Below are 21,598 nucleotides of genomic sequence, written 5' to 3' on the forward strand. Positions count from 1 at the left end.
CTTACGAGGTATATTTTGAAGAATTTTTGATAACAATATGCCAATTTGAACGATGCTTTTTATCGAGCAAAAAATAAATATATTAATAAATATATATTATACAAGTACATTAGTTGGAATGTATAAAATAGAATATTGAAACATTTTAATTTTAAAATGTTTTCTGTGCCTAAATTTGATTTTTAATCTAAACAACGACGAAAACACTACCCTTACTACTCTGTGCAATACGCGCAAAAATAACAAACGCTCTCCGTCCATTCACTACTCTGTATTTCGCCTAAAAACGGGGGTCTCCACTAGCGATTTAGGGTGCAACACAATAGAAAGATAGCAATTTGATATTCAGGCCACATTTTTAATAAGCAGCGCTGCTTGTACCCATCCATAATCATGTGCGAGCCCACTGTACAATGGCTTTTTACTGGCCATTATCCAGTTGAGTGGCCAGTGTGTAAAAAAGTATTGTTTACTTGTTAATCGATTATTACATTACAATTCTTTTATCCATACTGCTAAGATGTTTACTCTATGGCACTATGAGTTAAGATTATTCGGTTGCATGATGTGATATCACCTTTGTTAGGTATCGTCATAAGGTACAAATCACCTAAATTTAGAAACACTGCTATTAGAATGCTGCGCGACCGAGGCTTAGAGTTGATGGACCAATTATGTAGTGATTTAAAGTCTAGTTATGAAGCTACGTCATAGTGGAAACTGTTTCGCAAGCTAGAAAGAAATCAAGTTCAGAAATTATGTTGATTTGTATTAGTGAAAAAAATATGTTGGCATCTTTCGTTACGGTGGCTAATGGCCGGTGAAATGGTTTTTTTTAATTTTAATTTATAGATTATGAGACGTCTTTAAATTGTTTGTAACTGGAGATTAATATAGGAATATCTAACCTAAAAAAACAGGTGATAAGGGACATTTTTATGTTTACATAACGATAATATTCCACTGCTGGCTTTATCTACCACTGAGAGGGATTAGGCCTTAGTCCATCACGTTGGCCTAGTACAAATTGGCAGACTTCACATACCCTCAAAATTCCTATAGAGAACGTCTCCAGTATGCAGGTTTCCTTACGATGTTTTCCTACACTAATAAAGCAAGCGATAATTTCAAGAAAATACACACATAATTTTAGAAAAGTCAGAGCTGTATTGTCCTTAGATATTGAACCTGCGGACATTCGTCTCGGCAGTACAACCAACTAGGTTATTGCCATTAATCTTTATTACTATCATCAATTTCTATGTATAAATAGAAAGAGAAGAAAGAGATACAAACGCTTGTTTAAAATCGCATATGCGCAATAATGATACATTATGTTTTTGTAAAGCGCGAGGAGAGCAAGGCGTTGTAACGAAGTATTGTGTGGCATCTGTTCACTTGTACGCTCTAGTGGTTTTTTGTGTCTGTGACGTTGATGGCCAGCTTCATTACCATTTGGAAAAAAAATATAAATATACTGCGTGCGATAGTTTTTACTGTTATTTTTGATTTTAGAATTCTATAAATAAAAAATAATTAAAAAATAGAGTTATTAAAATTACAGTAATCAAATACCGGAAAGTTAAATAAAATTAATATATAAAAATATATTAATAATGCTATATTTTAAATAACCGTTTTTGTTCTCCATCTAATCCTTTACAAACAAACAAAGCATTAAGTAGTTGTCCAGAAAGTTGAAATAAACTTGCACAGAGCGTTTGCGAACTAACGCAACTCGGGAATAGTCTTGTATCACTTAATTAGCGTTTCGGTAGTGACTGTACTAAGTTGGCTAACTTGGCAGAAGCTAATTAGTAGGATCTTGTAGTGGCGTATTGTACCTATACATTTGTACACGTACGGAACTTAGGAATAGTTTATACGTCTATATATGAGGGATGTTGGAATTGCAAAATAGCGAACTTCTTCTGTACAATTTTCTTTTTAATCGTTATACATCTTATTACCTTCATACGTCCAAATTCTACCTGACGTTTTTCTATCATTCAATATAATTTATAACCAGCCAGTAACTCTAAATAAAACCTTTTAGGTTAACTATTCCCATATATATATCATGTAAATCACAAGAATTTGATTTTCGAAATAGGAAATAATATAGGTATAGTATTCATTAATAGTTAATGGGATACTTAGAGTGGTGAAATCGGAATTTTATTAGTATCTGCAATATTATAGTAATTTGTAACTTTAACTGATACGTTGATTTTTATATTATAATTTACAAGTATTGAAAATAAAAATTTATAGCATACATTTCTGCATGCAAATACACAAATCGGAATATACCAATATCGGACGGATGGTCGATGGAGCAAACAGGTGCTGAAGTGAAGACCGCGATTTATAATTTTTTTTTTTGGATATCTGACGTGGTTATCACCGGAGCCACCCTGCGAACGGTGTACAAGCGATCCCCCGGCTTAGCAACCACGGCAGTCCCTGTGAGGAGTTGGTAGACCCTAACGTTACCACCGAGGGTGCCAGCGAACGGTACGCTGGCGACCCACGGCTATCCGGTCTCAAAACCTGGGACGAGGAGAAGGAACCATCTCAGGATAGTTGGAAGGGAGAGGATGGGGAAATGTTCGCGAACCGTTATAGGCCTCAATGTGTATTTAGCAACCATGAGGTATACACACTGAACTGTATGCCTAGGGTCGCTGCAAATATGCCCCCATGCATGCATTTGGTGTGAAGAGCAAGCGCACAAGAATTACCTCGGGGGGATGACCCCGATTAGGTAAACGTAGTGTAGGACGCCCTGTACGATGGACCGACGACTTTAAAAAGGCGGCGGGTAGGAGATGGATTTGAGCTGCTCAAGATCGGGATGGTTGCCGCTTACTTGGGGATGTCTATGTTCAGACGTGGACAGTGACGTGGGACAGTCTGATTGTTTTTTTTAATACACTAATTGTCCTCTACCGTATGGCGACAGGTTGAATGATATTTCATTGAAATACACAAATTGCTAGACATTAAAATCTTATAATCAACAATTAATGTTCATCGATGTATATGTACTACGTGCGGTAATGTTAAATAGATTTTTGGTTTTTAGTGGTTTTTGAAGACGTTATAATTTTTTGTTAAAATGTTTTATCTTTTGCTTTTTTGTTAGTAAAAAACAGTATACGTTTAGGACAACATAGTTGAAATCATTTTAAGAGTTTTCTGATATATCTCCGAAGTCAAGGGCCAAACAATAATGAAATTTATATGGAAATACACGGGAAGCACCAGCTTTAAATAAAAAAAGAATTATCGAAATCGTTTCACCCAATCAAAAGTTTTGAGATAACAAACACACAAATAAAACATATTCGTTATTGTATTGAGAACCCCCTCCTTTTTTGAAGTCGGTTAAAAATAACAAAGTAAACACCCTGATACATTTTACTTGCCAGTTTAACGCTCTGCTAAATATCCAGCCGACGTTAACCGCACATCAACTTGAGGTCGAGATAATTAAATACAAATCTCAAGACAATATACTGTGCACAGATTTCAACCAAGAGTCTTATTGTACATACGAAACGCAATTTTGTAGGTTGAACAAATTATTTCTATTGAATTATTACTACTACTAGTAATTAGAATTTAATGTTTAGCAACGGATGAGTGATTAAAAAAAACTAGCAATTTTTTTAATAATGTGGAATTAACGGAAAAGTATAATGTTTCTATAAAGTGCCATGCAGGGCTGGCATAAGCTATTCGGGCGTTCATTTTCTAGCAACTTTTAAGTCTGATAAACATTTACTAAATAATCCTAAACGTCTTTCAAATTCTACGACGAATTATGTAGTCTACAGCGCCTCACACACTATTTATAGAATTAAAAACAGTCATGTTTGTACATGTATGTTAAAAATTAATAATGTAATTATAATAAACATACAGCGTGAAATCAACCCGTATGTTCACACACAAATCCATCTCAAGTCTAAACTAACGGATGTTATAATTTATGGACCAAGTTCCGGCCTCCGCCTTCACGACCTCGCCGCTCGGGGGCCGGCTGGTAATGAAACACCTCATCTATAATGCACCAGCGTCTGAGATCACCTTAAAACTATAACTTAAGGAAATTAGTTTTGGTTTTGGGAGTTATTTACTTATCTCGAGAATAATATTTATTTTCTTATAAACAAACAAATATAAATCACGCCTTTATGGGAAAGAAAAGGTGTAAGGGCACCCTTTCGCCTTGTATGTTTCGTCCCATGATGTGATAAGTACAAGCTTATTATTATATTGGGCACAAATTCCAAACTTCAGGCTGATATTGATCAGAAAAACCCAGTACCATTTAGCCCGACCCGTGATTCGAACGCGGGACCTCAGAGCGGTGTTGTATGGCTTACTCAATAAAATTATGCTATCGAGGCAGTCTTTTTGTTAAATACGGTTCCAAATCTTACATTCTGTATTAAATATAAATTACTTATACTAAAGTTTATTCAAGCCTTAAGTTAATCATTTCTACGATCAAATTTAAATTTCCTTATTGTTTTTTACGGACTCATAAAAGCTATTGTACTTATATGAAAATTATTTAACTCTTTATAATATATTATGAAGCTTAAAAATAATTAGCAAATGTTATAAGCATAAATGTTACTTTATGGTGAACAGAGACATCTTCTGGACTTTGGAGAGACTATTTTGTTCGCTACATTAATAAAATTTAATATTCTCATAACTTGTATAAGTTGATGTCATACGAATAAAGTAGATGGCATTAATTTAATATAGCTTGAACAAAATTCTACCTCGAGCCTATAGAGGGCCCGTAATCAACCTTTTTTTACGGGTCACAAAGACCTCGTAATTATCGGGCCTCGGGTTACAACACAAATTTATTGACTTATTTGGGTTAGTAAAAATAAAATTTAATATATTATTTATTTAAATAAAAAAATATTCATAATTATTTTTATATACTTATTTACTTATACGGCTTAGGTGATTTTGGGAAATATGTGTTTAATTTTGATTACATTTTTTCAAAATCAGATGTGCCACTTGTAAAATCTTGGTTAGCTGCAAGTTGAGTATAACTGATTTAAAAGGATCAGGTATTGAATGATGATAAATAACTTTATGTTTGATAGGAATATTCTTTTATTTACTCTCCATTAACGCATATTATTGCAACATTAAGGTTAAATACAGATGAAAATTAAATATTAACATATGCCAATACATTCTACGGGGTTGCTACTAGGTAGGATGTTGTTACAATGTATTATAAAGATTTACTACTTAAAAGGGTATGTACATAAATTATGATTAATATTAAGTATCAGGTACCTACAATCTTCTGGAAAATAACTATAACAAAAATATTAAAAATAAGCCATAAAGCTGTTATTTTTGTAGAAAGAATTTCTAAACTTGAATATGTAAAATAGTTGATACGGTCTCTCATATTACATTAGTCATGTACCTACCACAGATCACTTGTCTTACATGATGTAAATGATTTCAAAGTGAAGGTAATAATTCAAAAATATATATATTAAGTCACCAGTGATGTATCCTCACTCTTAAATATTTATATGATATAACTTTTAAAAGCAATATGTAGTGGTTTTCAAAAGGTGATTGTTTCAAAATGTGTGTATGTAAATAAAAAAAAATAAATTACCAACAAATTGTTTCATTTCATTTAAAACCATTTTGGGTAGAACGTCCTCGGTGGCGAAACGAAGAACTATGTGAAAAACACCTAAAGATTTTTCCTACGTATTTATATACTTATTTTTTCTCCAAAATAATTTCTTATTAGTTTGCTCATATGGCATGGATCTAGAAAATTTACTATTCTGTCTTTTCACATAGATTTTTGAATTTAAACATTAGACTTAAATTTGGATGATTCTTTTGGGAGTATATATGTTCAAACGCAATGAAGCCTCAAGTATATCTGTGGAAAAATAAATATCCATATCATCTTGATAATATTATATTGGTCACAAGGAAATTTCCAATATTTTTTTTTTGTGTTTATTATTTGCAAAGTTTATGTTTCATATGACTGCCTCGGTGGCGTAGTTGTATTGCATGTCCGGTACAATAGCACTCTGAGGTCCTGGGTTCGAATCCCGGGTCGGGCAAAGTGATATTTGGGTTTTTCTGCTCAGTATCAGCCCGGAGTCTGGAATTTGTGCCCGATATGGCGTTAGGCTCCTCCCCTATCACATCATGGGACGGAACATACTTGGCGAAAAGTGGGTGCCCTAGTTGCGCCTCTGCATACCCCTTCGGGGATAAAATGCGTGATGTTATGTATGTATGTATGTATGTATGTTTCATATGTATTTTTTTTTTCATAAGTAGGGAAAACACTATTATGTGGTAACACCAAAAAGACTATGTCGCGTGTGCAATTACCTCATCAATATCTCTATAGGTACTTACCTCCTACAAGGTGTGAACAAAAAAAAAATGATCTTCGTGCACGAAACCTTTTTCATCTATTTCATAAATAATAGAGTTATTGTTTGGTTCTGAGGTTTGGTTATTATTTTCCATATATATTATAATTCTCTTTGGGTTACTATTATTTTAGCATGTTATGTCACTGACTGTGTTGTTGAAAGTTATTAAAATAATGGATTGGATTGGATTGGAGAAAGAGAATAATCGAACAGGCAATAACAACATATTGAAATTGGTTTAAACGAAGAGCATTAAAATAATACATAAACGGAAAAACAAAGTTTTCACATGTCTGGCACATGTCGCTGCTTATTAATTTTCTTCTGTTTTCTACAAATTTGTCTTCCTCAAATGTTAGAGGAACCGAAAAACTTTGATATAGTACCACGAGTGGTTAATGGCTGGCCTGCAAAGAAAGGAGATGTGCCTTATCAGGTAGGTACCTAGTCTACTTTTTTATGTTAGCCACCTAAAGGGGAAGCGTGGCAGAATAATCATGAATAATCATCAGAATAATCTACAGTATTCATGGAAAGGAATGGGAGTCAGCCCCAGATGTTGAATATATTCGAGGCGGGGCAAAATTTAAAAATGCTGCCCCCACCCACCTGTATTTTTACTTTTGTCATCATCATCATTATTTCGCGCCCAGCGGGAAATAATTTTAGTATTGAATGTCCTGGACGTCTAAATGGTCAAAGTTGCGTTAATGATGAGTTATATATTCGTCTGCCAAGTTTGAATTTGCCGCCCGAGGTATGGGCCCCGGCTAGCCCCCCTTAGATCTGGGGCTGATAGGAGTTAAGAAGACTAGCGGGAAATTTAGACCTTCGGAAATTTCAACCAGCTGCAAATAATAAGATGAGGTCATTTTGGCTACAATTTATATCCAGCGTAGTGTAGCAGAATATAGTTCCCTTGAAATATTGTAGCTGTCATCAGTTCAGCAATATGCATTGCTCCAAGAAGCATAGCGCTGGCATTTCTGTTAGTATATAACATACATAACATCACGCATTTTATCCCCGAAGGGGTATGCAGAGGCGCAACTAGGGCACCCACTTTTCGCCAAGTATTTTTCGTCCCATGATGTGATAGGGGGCGAGCCTATCGCCATATCGGGCACAAATTCCAGACTCCGGGCTGATACTGAGCAGAAGAACCCAAATATCACTTTGCCCGACCCGGGATTCGAACCCAGGACCTCAGAGCGCTATCGTACCGGACATGCAATACAACTACGCCACCGAGGCAGTCTCTGTTAGTACTTGATACAAATTATTGTAAATATCAAATCCACTCCAAGTGGCATTCGTAAACACAAAAGTTAAAGTAATATATATTAAAACCGTATATTTAGCAGTAAGATTGTGTCTAAAATAAAAAGACGCATCATAAAACTATATATTAAGCAGAGTGAAACACATGAGCCAGGCTTCGTTACAAATAAAATTTCTTTAAAAGTTTTAATGTAAATTTGTTTGCTTTAGTCGAAATAGTGGTATTCCTCGAGTCCAATCATTGATGCTAAAGTGAACATTGACGATCAGTCTAAAGTGTAGTTCTGATGACTAACATTAAACCACTAAATTCATTCAAACAGTTTACGTCCTTCCATAAGACAGATTATTTTCTCAGCTTGTAATACTTGATGGTCTGCCTTGCACATCCAGGCATACAATTCAATTCCTTGTTCCTTCTCTCTTCCTGGTTATCTGCCCAATTGGCATAAATTTACCTTCACCTTAATTAAATTAAAATTTAATCTATTCAGATCCTTTTAAAGGGTGTATAATAATTATTATTAATCAAAAGTATTATAATATTATTATCACATAGTTACACTGCAACAAAATATATAACCATTATCATAATTTTGTTCTCATATTTCTGAAGGCGGCTGTATAATAAATCAATGAATACATATTAACGGTCATAATATAAATCAACATCTTTATTGCAAGGTTTAAAACGCAATAAATGGTTACTGCATAACCAAGGCCTTGAAGTAGGTAGGTATAAATATATATGCATACTACTAACGATTCGCCCCGTATTCGCACGAGTAGCAGAGAATTATTGCCTAGATCTGTTGTACAAAACATTTAATTATACCCAAAAACTTTCCTCTTGAATCACTCCGAATATTGGTGAAAACTGTATGAAAATCCGTCCAGTAGACGTAGAGCTTATTAGCTTCAGACAAAAAGACAAGGCGGGGGACTTTGTCTTCTCGTATGTAATAATAAAGTATTGTTTTTTAAAAGAGATTTCTACAAATAAGAAAGAATAATTTGTAATTTTTTTAGATAGCGTTCAAATCGCTGCGTTACCGTTATAAAAGGATCTATATGACTTTCTGTGGTGGTGTTATTATAGCCCCAAATAAATTGGTTACCGCTGCGCACTGCTTTGATGAAAAGACGAGCCCCTGTCGGAAATTTTGGGGCAAGAGGTACATAATATTTTATTATACGACGCTTCTGTTTTATTGTATGGGATAGAACCTTTACTAAAATATATTTTTGTGATAAAATTAGTTTAATAAATGGTTGTTGGATGTCCCAAGAGATTGACTTGGCAGGTTGTGTTCGTAAAAACTAATCCAAAATTTCTTCAATTTGCTCCTACATACATAGCAAAGGCATCAGTTATGAACGTGTCCACCCTTCTCCATCGCTACATTGTCTGCAAAATATTTTTTAATATACTCCTTATTAGCATAATGTACGTCATTATATTTTTTATTCTGACCTTTTTATGACTTGTTTGTTATTTTTTACAACCGAACGGCGTGACGTAAAGACATTACGATAAACACTATACTTGCCTTAAAAACTACCGTATCACACTGCGCACTGATGTTCAGATACAAAAATGCAATAAGGAAGTATTTTGAATTTATGTATTGCAGCGGCCACATTAAGGTTATTTTACCGTCCCATTATCTCATTATCAAAATAATGCGCTGTATCAAGATTAAATGACAAATTAACGTCACAAGGATTCGCCATCGTTAAATTATCACGATAAGTCGGCGCTAATCCTACGTCTTAATTAATGTCATTAGACTTTAATGTGGCTGTAATATGGGACATCCATAAGAATTATAATATCAGCTCTGTATATGGACCTAATGTCGGTCGGGCCTTCACTATTAAGAAGGTTGAGCATAATTTAAGCACAGTTTTTCAATTCAGCGTCAAAGCCAGCAAGAAATTAGTAGCTCGTACGTACGCAGTAGCTGGAAACTTATACAACTTAGCTGTATTCTCAAGCAAGGATACTTTTGAGGATGGACAGTGGAGAAGACTTAGAGAAGTCATATATCCTCGCGTTTATGATTTTCCCAAATTTGATATTGCAGTTGCTGTGAGTATGAAATTAACTTATCTGTTAATTTAATTCAAACGATTTTTTTTATGAACTTGGCGAGTTGCGCTCACGGATTGGTCGGTATACATACAAATATATAAGACGTTATTTCGCGCCACTGTTGATAGACGCGCTGACTCTCCTTGGACTATATTCAACAGCCTACCTTGATCAAAAAAAAATCACAAGTTCTCATATCGTTTCATTGTGATTGGTCCAGAGACAAACATGTGACTCCCGTGTTGGGCTCTCGAACAATCACAAACATCTTAATCAAACGGCACGCACCTTCGTGTAGTGTTTGTTATGCTATATTCTAGAAGGTAAAAAAGATCACGTTCCATTTTCAAAAATACAGTAATTAAAAAGATATTTTTTTTTTAGTTCACGATAAATCCATTTCATTACGACGCGTACGTAGGCCCTATACCAATAGCAAGTCGATATAGAGATTACGTCGGCAAGTGCTTGGTCTCCGGCTACGGAAGGATTTCCAAAAAAGTTCGTAATCTTACTTGTTGTTGCGCGAATTGCGTATATACTTCATCTACTTCCACTTTCAAATATCTTACGTAGTATCTACAGCGGATGTATTTAATTGCCCTTTAGGATATTGTCGTGTAATAGCTTACATAACATGTGTTTTATAAAATCCATTTAAATCACTCCAGTACTTGCGCTATAAACTCCATGTTAAACGTCTATTATAGGAAACTTCAGAATATCTTATACTAGCACATCTGGATCTGATTCCTCGACGCCAATGTAATGCGATACATCATCGCAACATGCAACATTACGTGTGCACCTCGGGTCGAATCAGCGACGTTCAGAAGGTCAGTATTAACTGCAATAAAGTAATAGAACATAAAATTTCAGCACGCTTCGTTCAAGTTAAGTACAGGTCAAAATAAATTGTTAGGCAATTACATTTTCCTTGACAACCTCTGGGGCATGGCGAATGATTAGTATCTTTCAAAAGTTGAAACCTCGAGTACACATGCGTGGAAATAATCTTGGATTTGTTTCGAGTTTGGACAAGTCTACTAGCGGACGTTTTCAACAAACGATTTCAATCTTAATCCTCGATCAGTCAGATAAGCAAAATATCAAAAATCATTTGTAACTATGTAAAAAGCCTTTGTTCTGATTGGTTTATTTTCACGATATATAGAAAGACGCGATTTGGATCGTTTATTCGATAAGTGTGGTTTCAATACCTCATCTAGATATAGATAATAATAGATTTTAAATATTTTTATCTCCATACACCAAAAAAAGGAAAGCATGTTAGTTGGTATAAACTTATTTCACGCAATAACAATTTCAAAGTTTCTAATTCTAGAAAATTCTTTGCAACGAGCAGAGCAGCGGGCAAAGGCTATATCTACAATAACCTTATATTTACAGGGTGATTCGGGCGGTCCCCTGGTATGCCAGGGTACAGGAGACCCCAACGAGAAAGACAAAGGTATACTAGTAGGTATTGTAAGCGGTCATCGGGAACGCGCTGGGACATTCTTCACGAGAGTATCTTCTTACTATAACTATATACAGAGCAAATCAAGTCACATAAAGAAAAGTTATTTATTTTTTATAGTTACATTATATTGTAGTTTACTATTTTGATTTTGTTTTATTTTATTTGGGGATGATTTTTCAATCATCAAACTGAGGTATACAAAAGATAATTTAAAAAAAATCATATTCAAATTGATAGTCGCATGAATAACTCCTTTTATAATTATGCCACTTATCATTTCTTCATTTGATGGATAAATTATACTTCATGATTGAAAAAATCAACATTGATTTAGTGGCAAGACAGCAAGAGTCTTTCGACATATCTATACCCAAATACATACTAACAGAAACCACTATGTAGCAGTAGATAAAACCCACAATAAAACACCAATCAAGCGAAACCATCAATTTATTTCAAGAAATTTATAGACAAAAGAACACACACAAATCTACATGTGAAAGTCGCTTTGGTAGCAGCATCTGTAATCCACTTATGAAACAGTCCAACCCGCGTGTGGAGGTTTGGGAGTCCCACATTGACCAGCGCCGTCACTCCAACCAAGATGCCCTGACCAGGCTCAGTTTCCGCCGGATCACCAGTTTCATAACAAATCAGGCCACTGCCTTGTATCTCCTGAAAAAAAAACAATATAATTTTACCGCTGCCGTAAAACGTGGGTGCGGTTATTATACAACAGTGAAAAGTAAATGCGTAGCTTGTTTTTTGTAATATGCATCGTAATGCCTCTTTAGTGATTACGTTAGTATGAACCCAGTTGCACTCCAAAATAATTACTTTTGCTTTCGATAAGACATGCGGGTAATAAAGACTTAACAGGTTTTACAATTGGCATTTCCTGGAGATACACAGAAATTATTTAATTAAATATATTCTTACTAATCTATATTCTTTTACTTCATCGGTTCATCAGGTAAAACAGCTGGACGTTGTCTAATAATTTCGTTGGAAGTTTAATTACTGTGGCAAGCGACACTTAGGTTAACATATGGGCTATTAAAACTTCGATAATTATAAAAAAATCCAGGATTATTTACTGGCGGTAGGCCTGTCATATGTGAGAATCCTCTTGAGAATCTCAGGATGGCGAGCGCAGTAGAATACTAAACAATACTTTGTATTTCAAGGTGTTGGATGGTGTTTCTACTGTTTATAGGCGGTCGTATCGCTTACCATCAGGCGATCTGCACGCTCGTCTCCTTTATTCACAAAAAATAAAAACAAAAAAATCTAGGTATGTGACGTCATACGACTAACCGGGTTAGGATGCCAGTGATAAGGATCATTAGAGGTGCAGAGGTAAAGGTGACAGCTTCTTAGCAATCGTAGCTCGCACGGACGACGACTTATCAACTTCACCTCTTCGACAAATACATATTTGTTGATGGCCCAACTCTATAAACAAACAATTATAGGTTTATCTCACCAACTTGAGTTCTTGCCGATGTAATGGCTATATATTTGTTACGAAAAAATATCGATTTAAAAGAATATATAACAGAGACAATAAAAAACAAAAACTAAGAGAAGAAAAGGCTTACTAATGCTATCCAGGGCACAAACCACAAAATGTGAAAAAGGAATGTAAACCAGTAATTTACTATCCCCATGTAAATATATGAAAAATGTATTTACCCTGATTGGTCTGACTGCGGTAGATAAACACGTCCCATCAAAATCTTGATTCAATGAAGCGTATTTAATTTTATTCACAAATTGGGTGAATATAAATGGTCGATTTGTTTGCTGAAAAAATTCTAAAGTTAGAATTAAATTTATTAATGGATTTATGTTACTAACTTCAGACGTGTGAAATAGCTATATAACAAAAAAAATCCCAAATCAATGTAGCGATCTACTTCGCCACATGTAGGACACCAGCACCATTTGTTTAAAAAAACAAATATTTCCCACGGTGAGTATCGGAATAAAAGTAGCCTTTATGTAAACCCTGGATATAGTACATTCGTATTCCAAACTTCATTCAAATCCGTCGATGAGTTGCAAAGTTTCCTTCTGACCATGATCTGGACATCAAAATATTTCCACAAAATTCGCAATCGGTAAGATAAGGTTACGTGCTGCTCGTTTTTTCACCTGTGTGAATCCATTGCCTGAATAATTTGTACAGTGTACTTTTCTTAGATAATAAGTGACCAAATATGTCTACATGTATCCCAAATTTCATTTAAACCAGTTAGGCAGCTTTTGATTCTATTTCTAACAAACATTCAAACATCGGGACTGACTATCGCATTTATAATGCTAGTCAAATTAATATCTTTCTCGCGGGTTTGCACACATGAAAATTGAGTTAAGCAACAGTCCACTGGTAGACATTTACCAAATATTTTAGTATGTAGTTATTTTGATATTTTTTTCACATTAAATAGTTGCTACAATAATTCCTCAAATTACCAAAATTGTATTGATATGCATAATTTTTAGTTATGTTAGGCATTAATAGGACATTAAAATTTATATAATCAACACCCCTGGTTCAACTATTGATTGTGTCATGGCTTCGGAAACGAAAGTCCTCCAGATGTCCCCGTGGTGAAAAAAGAATGCACAAAATGTAAAATTAAAATAAAAAATACCAAAATGGCCAAATCGAAAGCGGGAAACCTGTAGAACTTTTGCGAGTACAGACGGTCTATTGATCTCCATTGTTGAACGTTAGGGTTAAGTGGTTCTTGCGCAAACGTGTGGATAATACCTGCGACGGCCCTAATGTAGCGCAAGTCATGCTTGTGCCTGCAAATTTAGAAAAATATAACATATTTATGGTTAGGATCGTTGGGGTAATACCGAAACAATGGGGTAATTCCGTTGTTTCAGGATCACTGCTAAATTCTAACCAAAATTAATAGTGGCAAACAATTGTGTTTAAAATTGCACTAAAAATAGCACTATAGGCTATGTTGTCTGTACTGGAAAGTTTTTCGAGTTTGAGATAATCTTGTAACAATTGAATAACCTGGGATCCGGTATTACCCAACGGTAAGCCTACTTAAATTGTTAAAATAAAAAATCATAAAATTTTTCAATGAAAGTTTTATACTGTGGTGAATCTGATATAATTAAATATAAAAATATAAATTCCTGTCTTCCTTTAAAAATCTTCTATTAAAAATATTTGATTTAAATAAAATACATTTTAGAGTTAACTACTAAGTTTAGAGGTTAATTAAAAAGCAAATTTTTCAAGCTGTAGTGCATTGACCTTTCTGTAGGTCATTGGTTTGATTGACAGGGAAAGTTAGTTTCTTTCCCCTTTATATGGCACATTATTTAGCACAACATTAATTTTACTGTTTAAGAAAAAAAACTAAAATTACCTTTTCCTATTAGTTAAAAAACAATTGGCGGATGTTAAAACTCTGCTTTCCGTTATGATACTGCCGGCGCAAAAAGCCTTGTACCGCAGTTTCCATTTGTCATATAGCTTGAATATTAACACCTGTGCCAAATACAACATTAAGGTGGTAGCTCAAGGTTTCATTGTAATCAACTAGTAGTAAATTTAAGTTAGTTAGTGATTAGTTCTCGCAGTTGAAAGAAAATGTAAAATATTAATCATGGATATTTCGGCCTTTAAAATTTAATATGACGAAATTTTAAAGGCAGAAATATCCATGATTATTAATTATTTTACATTTTTCTTCAACTGCGAGAACTAATCACTAACTAGACGTGAATTTAAATTCTTTACTTGCCAATACTTGTTTAGTTACCCAGATTAAAGCCGAAACAAAATGTATGAAAATGGACCTTGAGCTACCACCTTAGAAAGACGAATGTATGAATATAGAAAGTGCATCTTGTATCTTCGTCTAAAGGAGACAAAGAAGTTAGGCTACAAATAGTGAACCTATAATTTGTGAAAGTATTTTGATAGTACTAGGAAGTAACCTATTCTTCACGTCATTCTCCAGCCCATGTAGATCTAAGACAGGCGCTGTTTACACGAGTTTATTTGGATCCAGGCAATTCTATAAATACTTACCCTAAGGAGAATTATTTACCTTATATTTTCCACACTAAAACAGGGTTTATAAATGTTAATTTACATCAGGAGTATCATAGTTAGAGTTAGAGTAACATCTGTATGTTTCGTAATTCAAAAATTAAAAAAGTTATCCGAAAGGAATAATATGTAATAATATTTAAAACCTTACATAATGTTTTAGTTCTCCAAGTTTTACTTCTCTGTCATAATTATTGCTAGTGAGCTGAAATAAAATACAAAATAGATTAATTGATTTAAATTAATTACTATAAATTTTCATATGTTAACGCCGCAGTAAAATCTAATACAGCTTAGATATAAGTATTCTTTCATAACTGAAATTGATATAAAAGGCTGCTGGTCGACCCATGGTTAAAGAACCTTTTCGCTGAACAGCTTTTGTATAATATCAAAGGCAGAAACTAATGCTTAGTGATTTACAATGTATTTATACCACGTATAAAATACATGGCACCAATACAGTATAAATAACAGTCATTCTCTAGTCAGTTATAGTAGCAGAGGCCGTAGCCGAGACCGATTTTTACACTCGTTAACGATTCGTCGTCAAAGAAAACCATACAAATTATATATAAGAAGAGAATTACGTATACTTATAATAAGTCTATCGCTAGGATATTTCATTCTCATACAAATCGTTAGCGGTTAACGATTTTAGAAGATATCTTGACTACAGCTCCTGAAATAGGTCTCAGCCCACCCTGTGTAGTACCACCAGTGGTTGATAGTAAACTATTTGAAATGGCGGCTTCGTTGTTGTATTTTGTGCGATCAAATAATCATTAAAGAGACGGGAAGCCCCGAATCTTCAAACCTCTTCCCTTCTCCTTAAAGTCGGTATCACACTCAAAAGTCTTCTGACACTGTCTTTATAGGCAGCAGTAAATAATTACCATCAGGTGACCTATCTGCTTGTTTGCTTATTCCGACTTACAAAATGTAAGATAATAAACTTATACCTACCTCATGAGTTATATTGGAATAATTAACGCCATTTACGTAGATCACAAGAAATAATACAAAGGCACAGTAAAACTTACAACGAATCACCTTTACAATTTTTTATTGTATAATATAAATAAATAAATTTACAAAATAACTCAACTCATAAATATGGAATAATCTATAACATTATTTTCACATTATATCAAAACTGACATACTGTGACAGAAGTATTTTAGCAAGGTTTCATCTCTCAAGAGTCTTCAATATTTAAAAAGTTTTAGTTTCTTTTTGTTTTGTATCTGCTGTACAAAGAAAATTACAATATATGTATATTACGGAAACTGCAATTATTACCTGAGATTATTACTCAACATTGGCAAAATCATCGACACATAAACGGTGGCAGCAATAATATAAAAGAAGAAGAAGAATATAAAAAAAAATAGCGATTAAATGAATAAAAATTCAATTCGATATTATTATCATATAAATATCAGCAAAAACATTTTTCTTCTATTTCGGTCAGTTAGGTCGCAAAGTCCAATTAATTTGCACCTTACCACTAAATAGGAAAGCTATCATAAAAAACCGCATACATATATTGTACGTTTACTGGGAGAAGTATCTTTTCTAATTATTACTCTGACAATATAGTCTTGCCTTACCCAAACACTATTTCTCTACATTTTTGTACCTTTGTTAGTATAATATCTGTAACATTAATTATTATGGGTTATTCATTCTTGACATGACATGATTCATTCATGGACATCTGTAGATTTCACATAATCTTTTTTCATGTTCTTATCACCCCTCCCCCAAAGATTGGTACCGTCACCAGTTCTCTCCATCCTTTTCTGAAGCAGATCTTCAGGAACCGTTTTCAAATCATAAGCCCAGCCAATCCAGGCGAAGAAATCTATGAACTTGGTCGTTAAGTTAAGATAATTGTTTCCAAGTTCCGAGGCACGATAATCCCAAGGAAATGCGTGATGGTAGTTGTGGAAACCTTCGCCTAATGTGGCGAATGTTGCTATATAATTCTGTGTTGGAGCTATGTTCTTGTCATAAGGTTTATACCCCCACATATGAGCAACGCTGTTGACTAGAAATATAGTGTTCAGATTGATGATATATCTCAGCATGGTCATATGCCATGCAACATTAAAACTTTCGTCCCAAAAATACATTGGAATTATTGTTGGGAGCACAAAGGCGACAGTAGTAATCAACGGAATGGCGTATCTGAAAAAATATTGATTTATATTTTAAGGCCTTGTAATTGGTAGTATATATTATTTATGGACACGTTACTTACAAAAAACCGTAAATCACTTGCATAGAGACATTAAACTGTCGGTTAATTGTAAGATAATTAATAAGAGTTTCAAAACGCAAAGAACCACGGACCATGTTATAATGGCTACATAATTTTATAATCCATTCAAGTTACATTGGGTAAAAATATGTTACGTTTTTGAATTTCATATCTTTTAAAGATGTATCCGATAATTCCAAAGGTTTACTATACATATAGTAAGTGTTAAGAGTTGTATCGCACTCACTTTTTCTGGAACTTCAAAACTGGGTTATTGTAGATGTCAGACATGTCCAGAGATTTTCCTCGCTTAATAGCCTCAGGGTGTCTCTTTACCATCAACCAACCTACATGGGAATAGAAAAAACCCCTAGTAGCGTTATGAGGATCGGCGTCTGTGTCACTGTATTTGTGATGCATTCGGTGGTCCTTCACCCAAGTGATAACCGAATTTTGAAAAGCTGTTGAGTTGAACAGCATCAGGAGGATTTGTAAAGGTAGTTTCGCTTTGTAACTCTTGTGAGCCCACAGTCTGTGGGCTCCAGCTGTAATGCCAATTTCTCCCGCTACGAATAATAAATAAGCTGAAACAAAAACAAGCGTCACTTCTAATTGAAGCCACAATTCCGTCAAAAAGGGTTAAGACCAAAAACTTGAAACCGCCGATGCGCGTTTAGTTTAACTAAAACATTTTTTCTTCGTGTAATATGCAGTAAAACCCTTTTACATTACTTTTGTAAATAAAATAAAGAATTGATAAGAACACAAAAGTGTATAGGCGATTTGAAATTTTCAATTTGATTAGCTACTGATGTGTTTGACTATATATACGCGACGCCAAAGTTAATTTAGGTTTTTATACCTAAAATAATGGTTGCCCATTTTGCTGTAGTGATAGCCAGGTAAATACCATAAAGTCCGGCTATGTGCCAATATGTAAAATATATCATATTGGCGTACAAATACTTGTACTTCCTTGGTGCGGCTTGTGGTGGTATCAGCTTTTCGTAACTCTCTTCTGCAACGATAGGTGATGACACTTCATTGCCAAAATTCGGTGCCATTTCTGTAATAAAAAACATATTATTACTTCCACAACAGTAGTCGAGAATTAGGAACTAGTAGATGCCATGACGATGACGATGTTTGGTTAAATGCCTAGAATGATAGAAATAATGTTGACAGACTGCATGCTCAACAATCTCTCTCTTTACTATATTTAATGATCCTCAAAATCTAAATTATTGATCCCGCAGTACTATTATTTGTCTATAGGTCTTGAAGATTTGTTGGATCCCGCAGGTCTTGAAGTATGTATTTGTGTATTTTTAATAATAATGAACAACAATATTTATCTTACTACTTACTTATTGTATCCAATTATTCTATAGTATACACTGAAATGGTGATTGAGTGTAGATAAATTCGTGTTAAATACAATATGTTTATTCCTAACGCTGTCCACCACAGGCCATGGTACAAACAACTGCAAAGCATACCGCAGTCACAGTATATATACCATCCGATACAATTGCGTAGTAATAGTTTCTATATGACAAAAAAAGTACCTATTGAAGTGCAAGAGGTAATACTAAGAAAGTAGACATTTATGTCTGATAGACAAATGTCGGAAGCTAAATGTCTGATTCATGAATGCAATAATTAGAACATACGTACATATGTTTCACTAGACACAGATGTCACATAGGTACGGCTGCTGAGTATTTAGCAACAATGATTTTACGACATCCGCCTTTTATTTATTTATTTTATTTATTTATTGTACAACAGAGATAAAAATAATATAACAAGAAAGGAGAAAAAAGTACAAATGGCGGTCTTATCGCACAAAGGCAATCTCTTACAGACAACCATGGGATGGATATAAGAGAAAACGGAATAATAAGGGGCAGCATAAGGTGTCCGAAGGATATAATTAATTACTTAAAGAGAAAAATAAATACTATACATACATACAAATACTATACATTTATATAAATTAAATACAATTATTGCAAAAATACATATATAAAAATTGCTTTCTAAGTCCCTCATACTTACTTACAGATATATATCAAATCGACTTGGTAACATGGTGAGGATGAAAATACGGTTTTTACGACAGCCGCAATTTTATTCCAACCTTATATCTATTAGACATAATATCGACTAATTGAAATGAAGTTTTTCCTTATCCGGTGAATCTTGCAGTAGAATTACACTTTTTTTTCAGATAATGTAATCTACAAATGAATACGCGAGGAAAACAGAGTGAGAGGAGTGCAGAATAAAAATGTGTATTAAGATGTGTGACAATTATCATAATATTAAATTCAACAATCGAATTCCAACCACTGGAACGACCACTAGTAAATGTAAAATGACAATAGAAACGTACAGTCGGCCATAAAAGTTTTGAATTTGTTCGGCTACTTTGGTGGTGGTTATTTTTATATATATTATATACAAGCGGTGATAGCCTAGTTGGGTTTTGAACGGACTGCCAAGACGAATGTCCGCAGGATCAAATCCCAAGGGCACACACCTCTGACTTTTCTAAAATCATGTGTGTATTCTTTGTGAATTTATCGTTCGCTTTAACAGTGAAGGAAAACATCGTGAGGAAACCTGCACATCTGAGACGTTCTCAATAGGAATTTCGAAAGTGTGTGAAGTCCTACCAATCCGCACTAGGCCAGCGTGGAAGACTAAGGCCTAATCCCTCTCAGTAGTAGAGGAGGCCCGTATATATAATACAGGGCTGATATTATAATATTATTATTATTAATATATCTTATAGTTATTTATAATAAATATTATACCATCTTATTCTTTCGTATTTTTATCAATACACTTCTACTTTCACGTATAATTAAGTACATGAAGTCATTATACATAGTATAAATAGTAGAATCAATCTCTAGACAGTTACTGCAGCAGAGGCCGAAGCCAAATTCTCTTTCAACAATCGTTGTTAACGCTAATAGAAAACCAAAATATACTTACAGGGTTATTTGAAAAACTCCAGCAACTTCACAGGAATAGATAGATAACATCATAAACCACAATGTTTGATGTATGAGTTTAGACATAACTCAGTGTTATACAGGGTGTCCCAAAACATAGTGTTCAGCGGAGATCCAGATATGGAGCCCCCTTTGGGTATCCGAATCACCTCCATATATGTTCCGCGATTTTTCATAGTTTTCGAGTTATGAATATTTTTCTGAATTTTTGGGAATTTTCGATTTGAAAAATTGACTTTGTTTTTTAAAGTAGAAGACTTCTTCGAGATTTTTTTATTGCCACAAAATTTTCATTAGTTGTACTTTTTTGCAAAAAATTATCAGCTTCGTAACTTTAATGAAAATTATGTAAATTTTGGTGTAAAATGAAAAATTTACGTTCTTTGAATTATGACTTAAATTTTCTACTTTAAACTAAAAATCTAAACCGGTGACTTTGTGGTTTTAAGGTAGATCAAAAAATTCTCCAGACTCACCACTTACATATTCATTAAAAAACGCTGTCCCTCATGGGGGCTACCTACTTCCATTGCCATTACATTACAATTCTTTTTTGATGTCTCATCATTCCTAAGGTTAATTAGTTTATTAACCAACCGAAAATGACCGCAAGAAAGCTATGAGTTAAACATTTGGCATATTTTTATGTTTAAATTAAGTTCAATGAATTTTTCATGATTCCTTCTCACGGTTTAAGGATCATAAACGTGGGTGCAACTCTTTTACCTGCAATTACAATGGGCAGAGGGGATAAGAGACATTCTTTACCAGGTTTAGGACTCTGGACTAGCTACATTAAACAATTTACAAGAAATAAATCGTATGTAGGTAAGTAGTTTAGGTTAGGTTAGGTTAGGTTATAAACAACATCAAAACGTTTAACG

The 21,598-nt window shown here is 34.1% G+C and overlaps 2 protein-coding genes across 2 annotated transcripts; one reads left to right on the forward strand and one right to left on the reverse strand.

Annotated features, from left to right (window-relative positions):
• The first annotated feature begins 6,586 nt into the window (after positions 1 to 6,586).
• Positions 6,587 to 11,734, forward strand: LOC115441958 (kallikrein 1-related peptidase b3). The gene is made up of 7 exons (XM_030166894.2): positions 6,587 to 6,909; positions 8,784 to 8,929; positions 9,675 to 9,846; positions 10,234 to 10,350; positions 10,560 to 10,685; positions 11,260 to 11,416; positions 11,667 to 11,734. The coding sequence occupies exons 1-7, from the start codon at positions 6,763 to 6,765 to the stop codon at positions 11,732 to 11,734; spliced, it is 933 nt and encodes a 310-aa protein (XP_030022754.2). The 5' UTR covers positions 6,587 to 6,762.
• Positions 11,735 to 16,475: 4,741 nt separating this feature from the next.
• LOC115441956 (acyl-CoA Delta(11) desaturase) lies at positions 16,476 to 19,176 on the reverse strand. Its single transcript, XM_030166892.2, has 4 exons — positions 19,056 to 19,176; positions 18,551 to 18,754; positions 17,936 to 18,272; positions 16,476 to 17,615 (listed from the first exon to the last, which is right to left on the reverse strand). The coding sequence occupies exons 2-4, from the start codon at positions 18,750 to 18,752 to the stop codon at positions 17,129 to 17,131; spliced, it is 1,026 nt and encodes a 341-aa protein (XP_030022752.1). The 5' UTR covers positions 18,753 to 18,754; positions 19,056 to 19,176; the 3' UTR covers positions 16,476 to 17,128.
• Between the last annotated feature and the right edge of the window lie 2,422 nt (positions 19,177 to 21,598).

This window comes from Manduca sexta, chromosome 19 (genome assembly GCF_014839805.1).
Source record: "Manduca sexta isolate Smith_Timp_Sample1 chromosome 19, JHU_Msex_v1.0, whole genome shotgun sequence".
NCBI lineage: Eukaryota > Metazoa > Arthropoda > Insecta > Lepidoptera > Sphingidae > Manduca > Manduca sexta.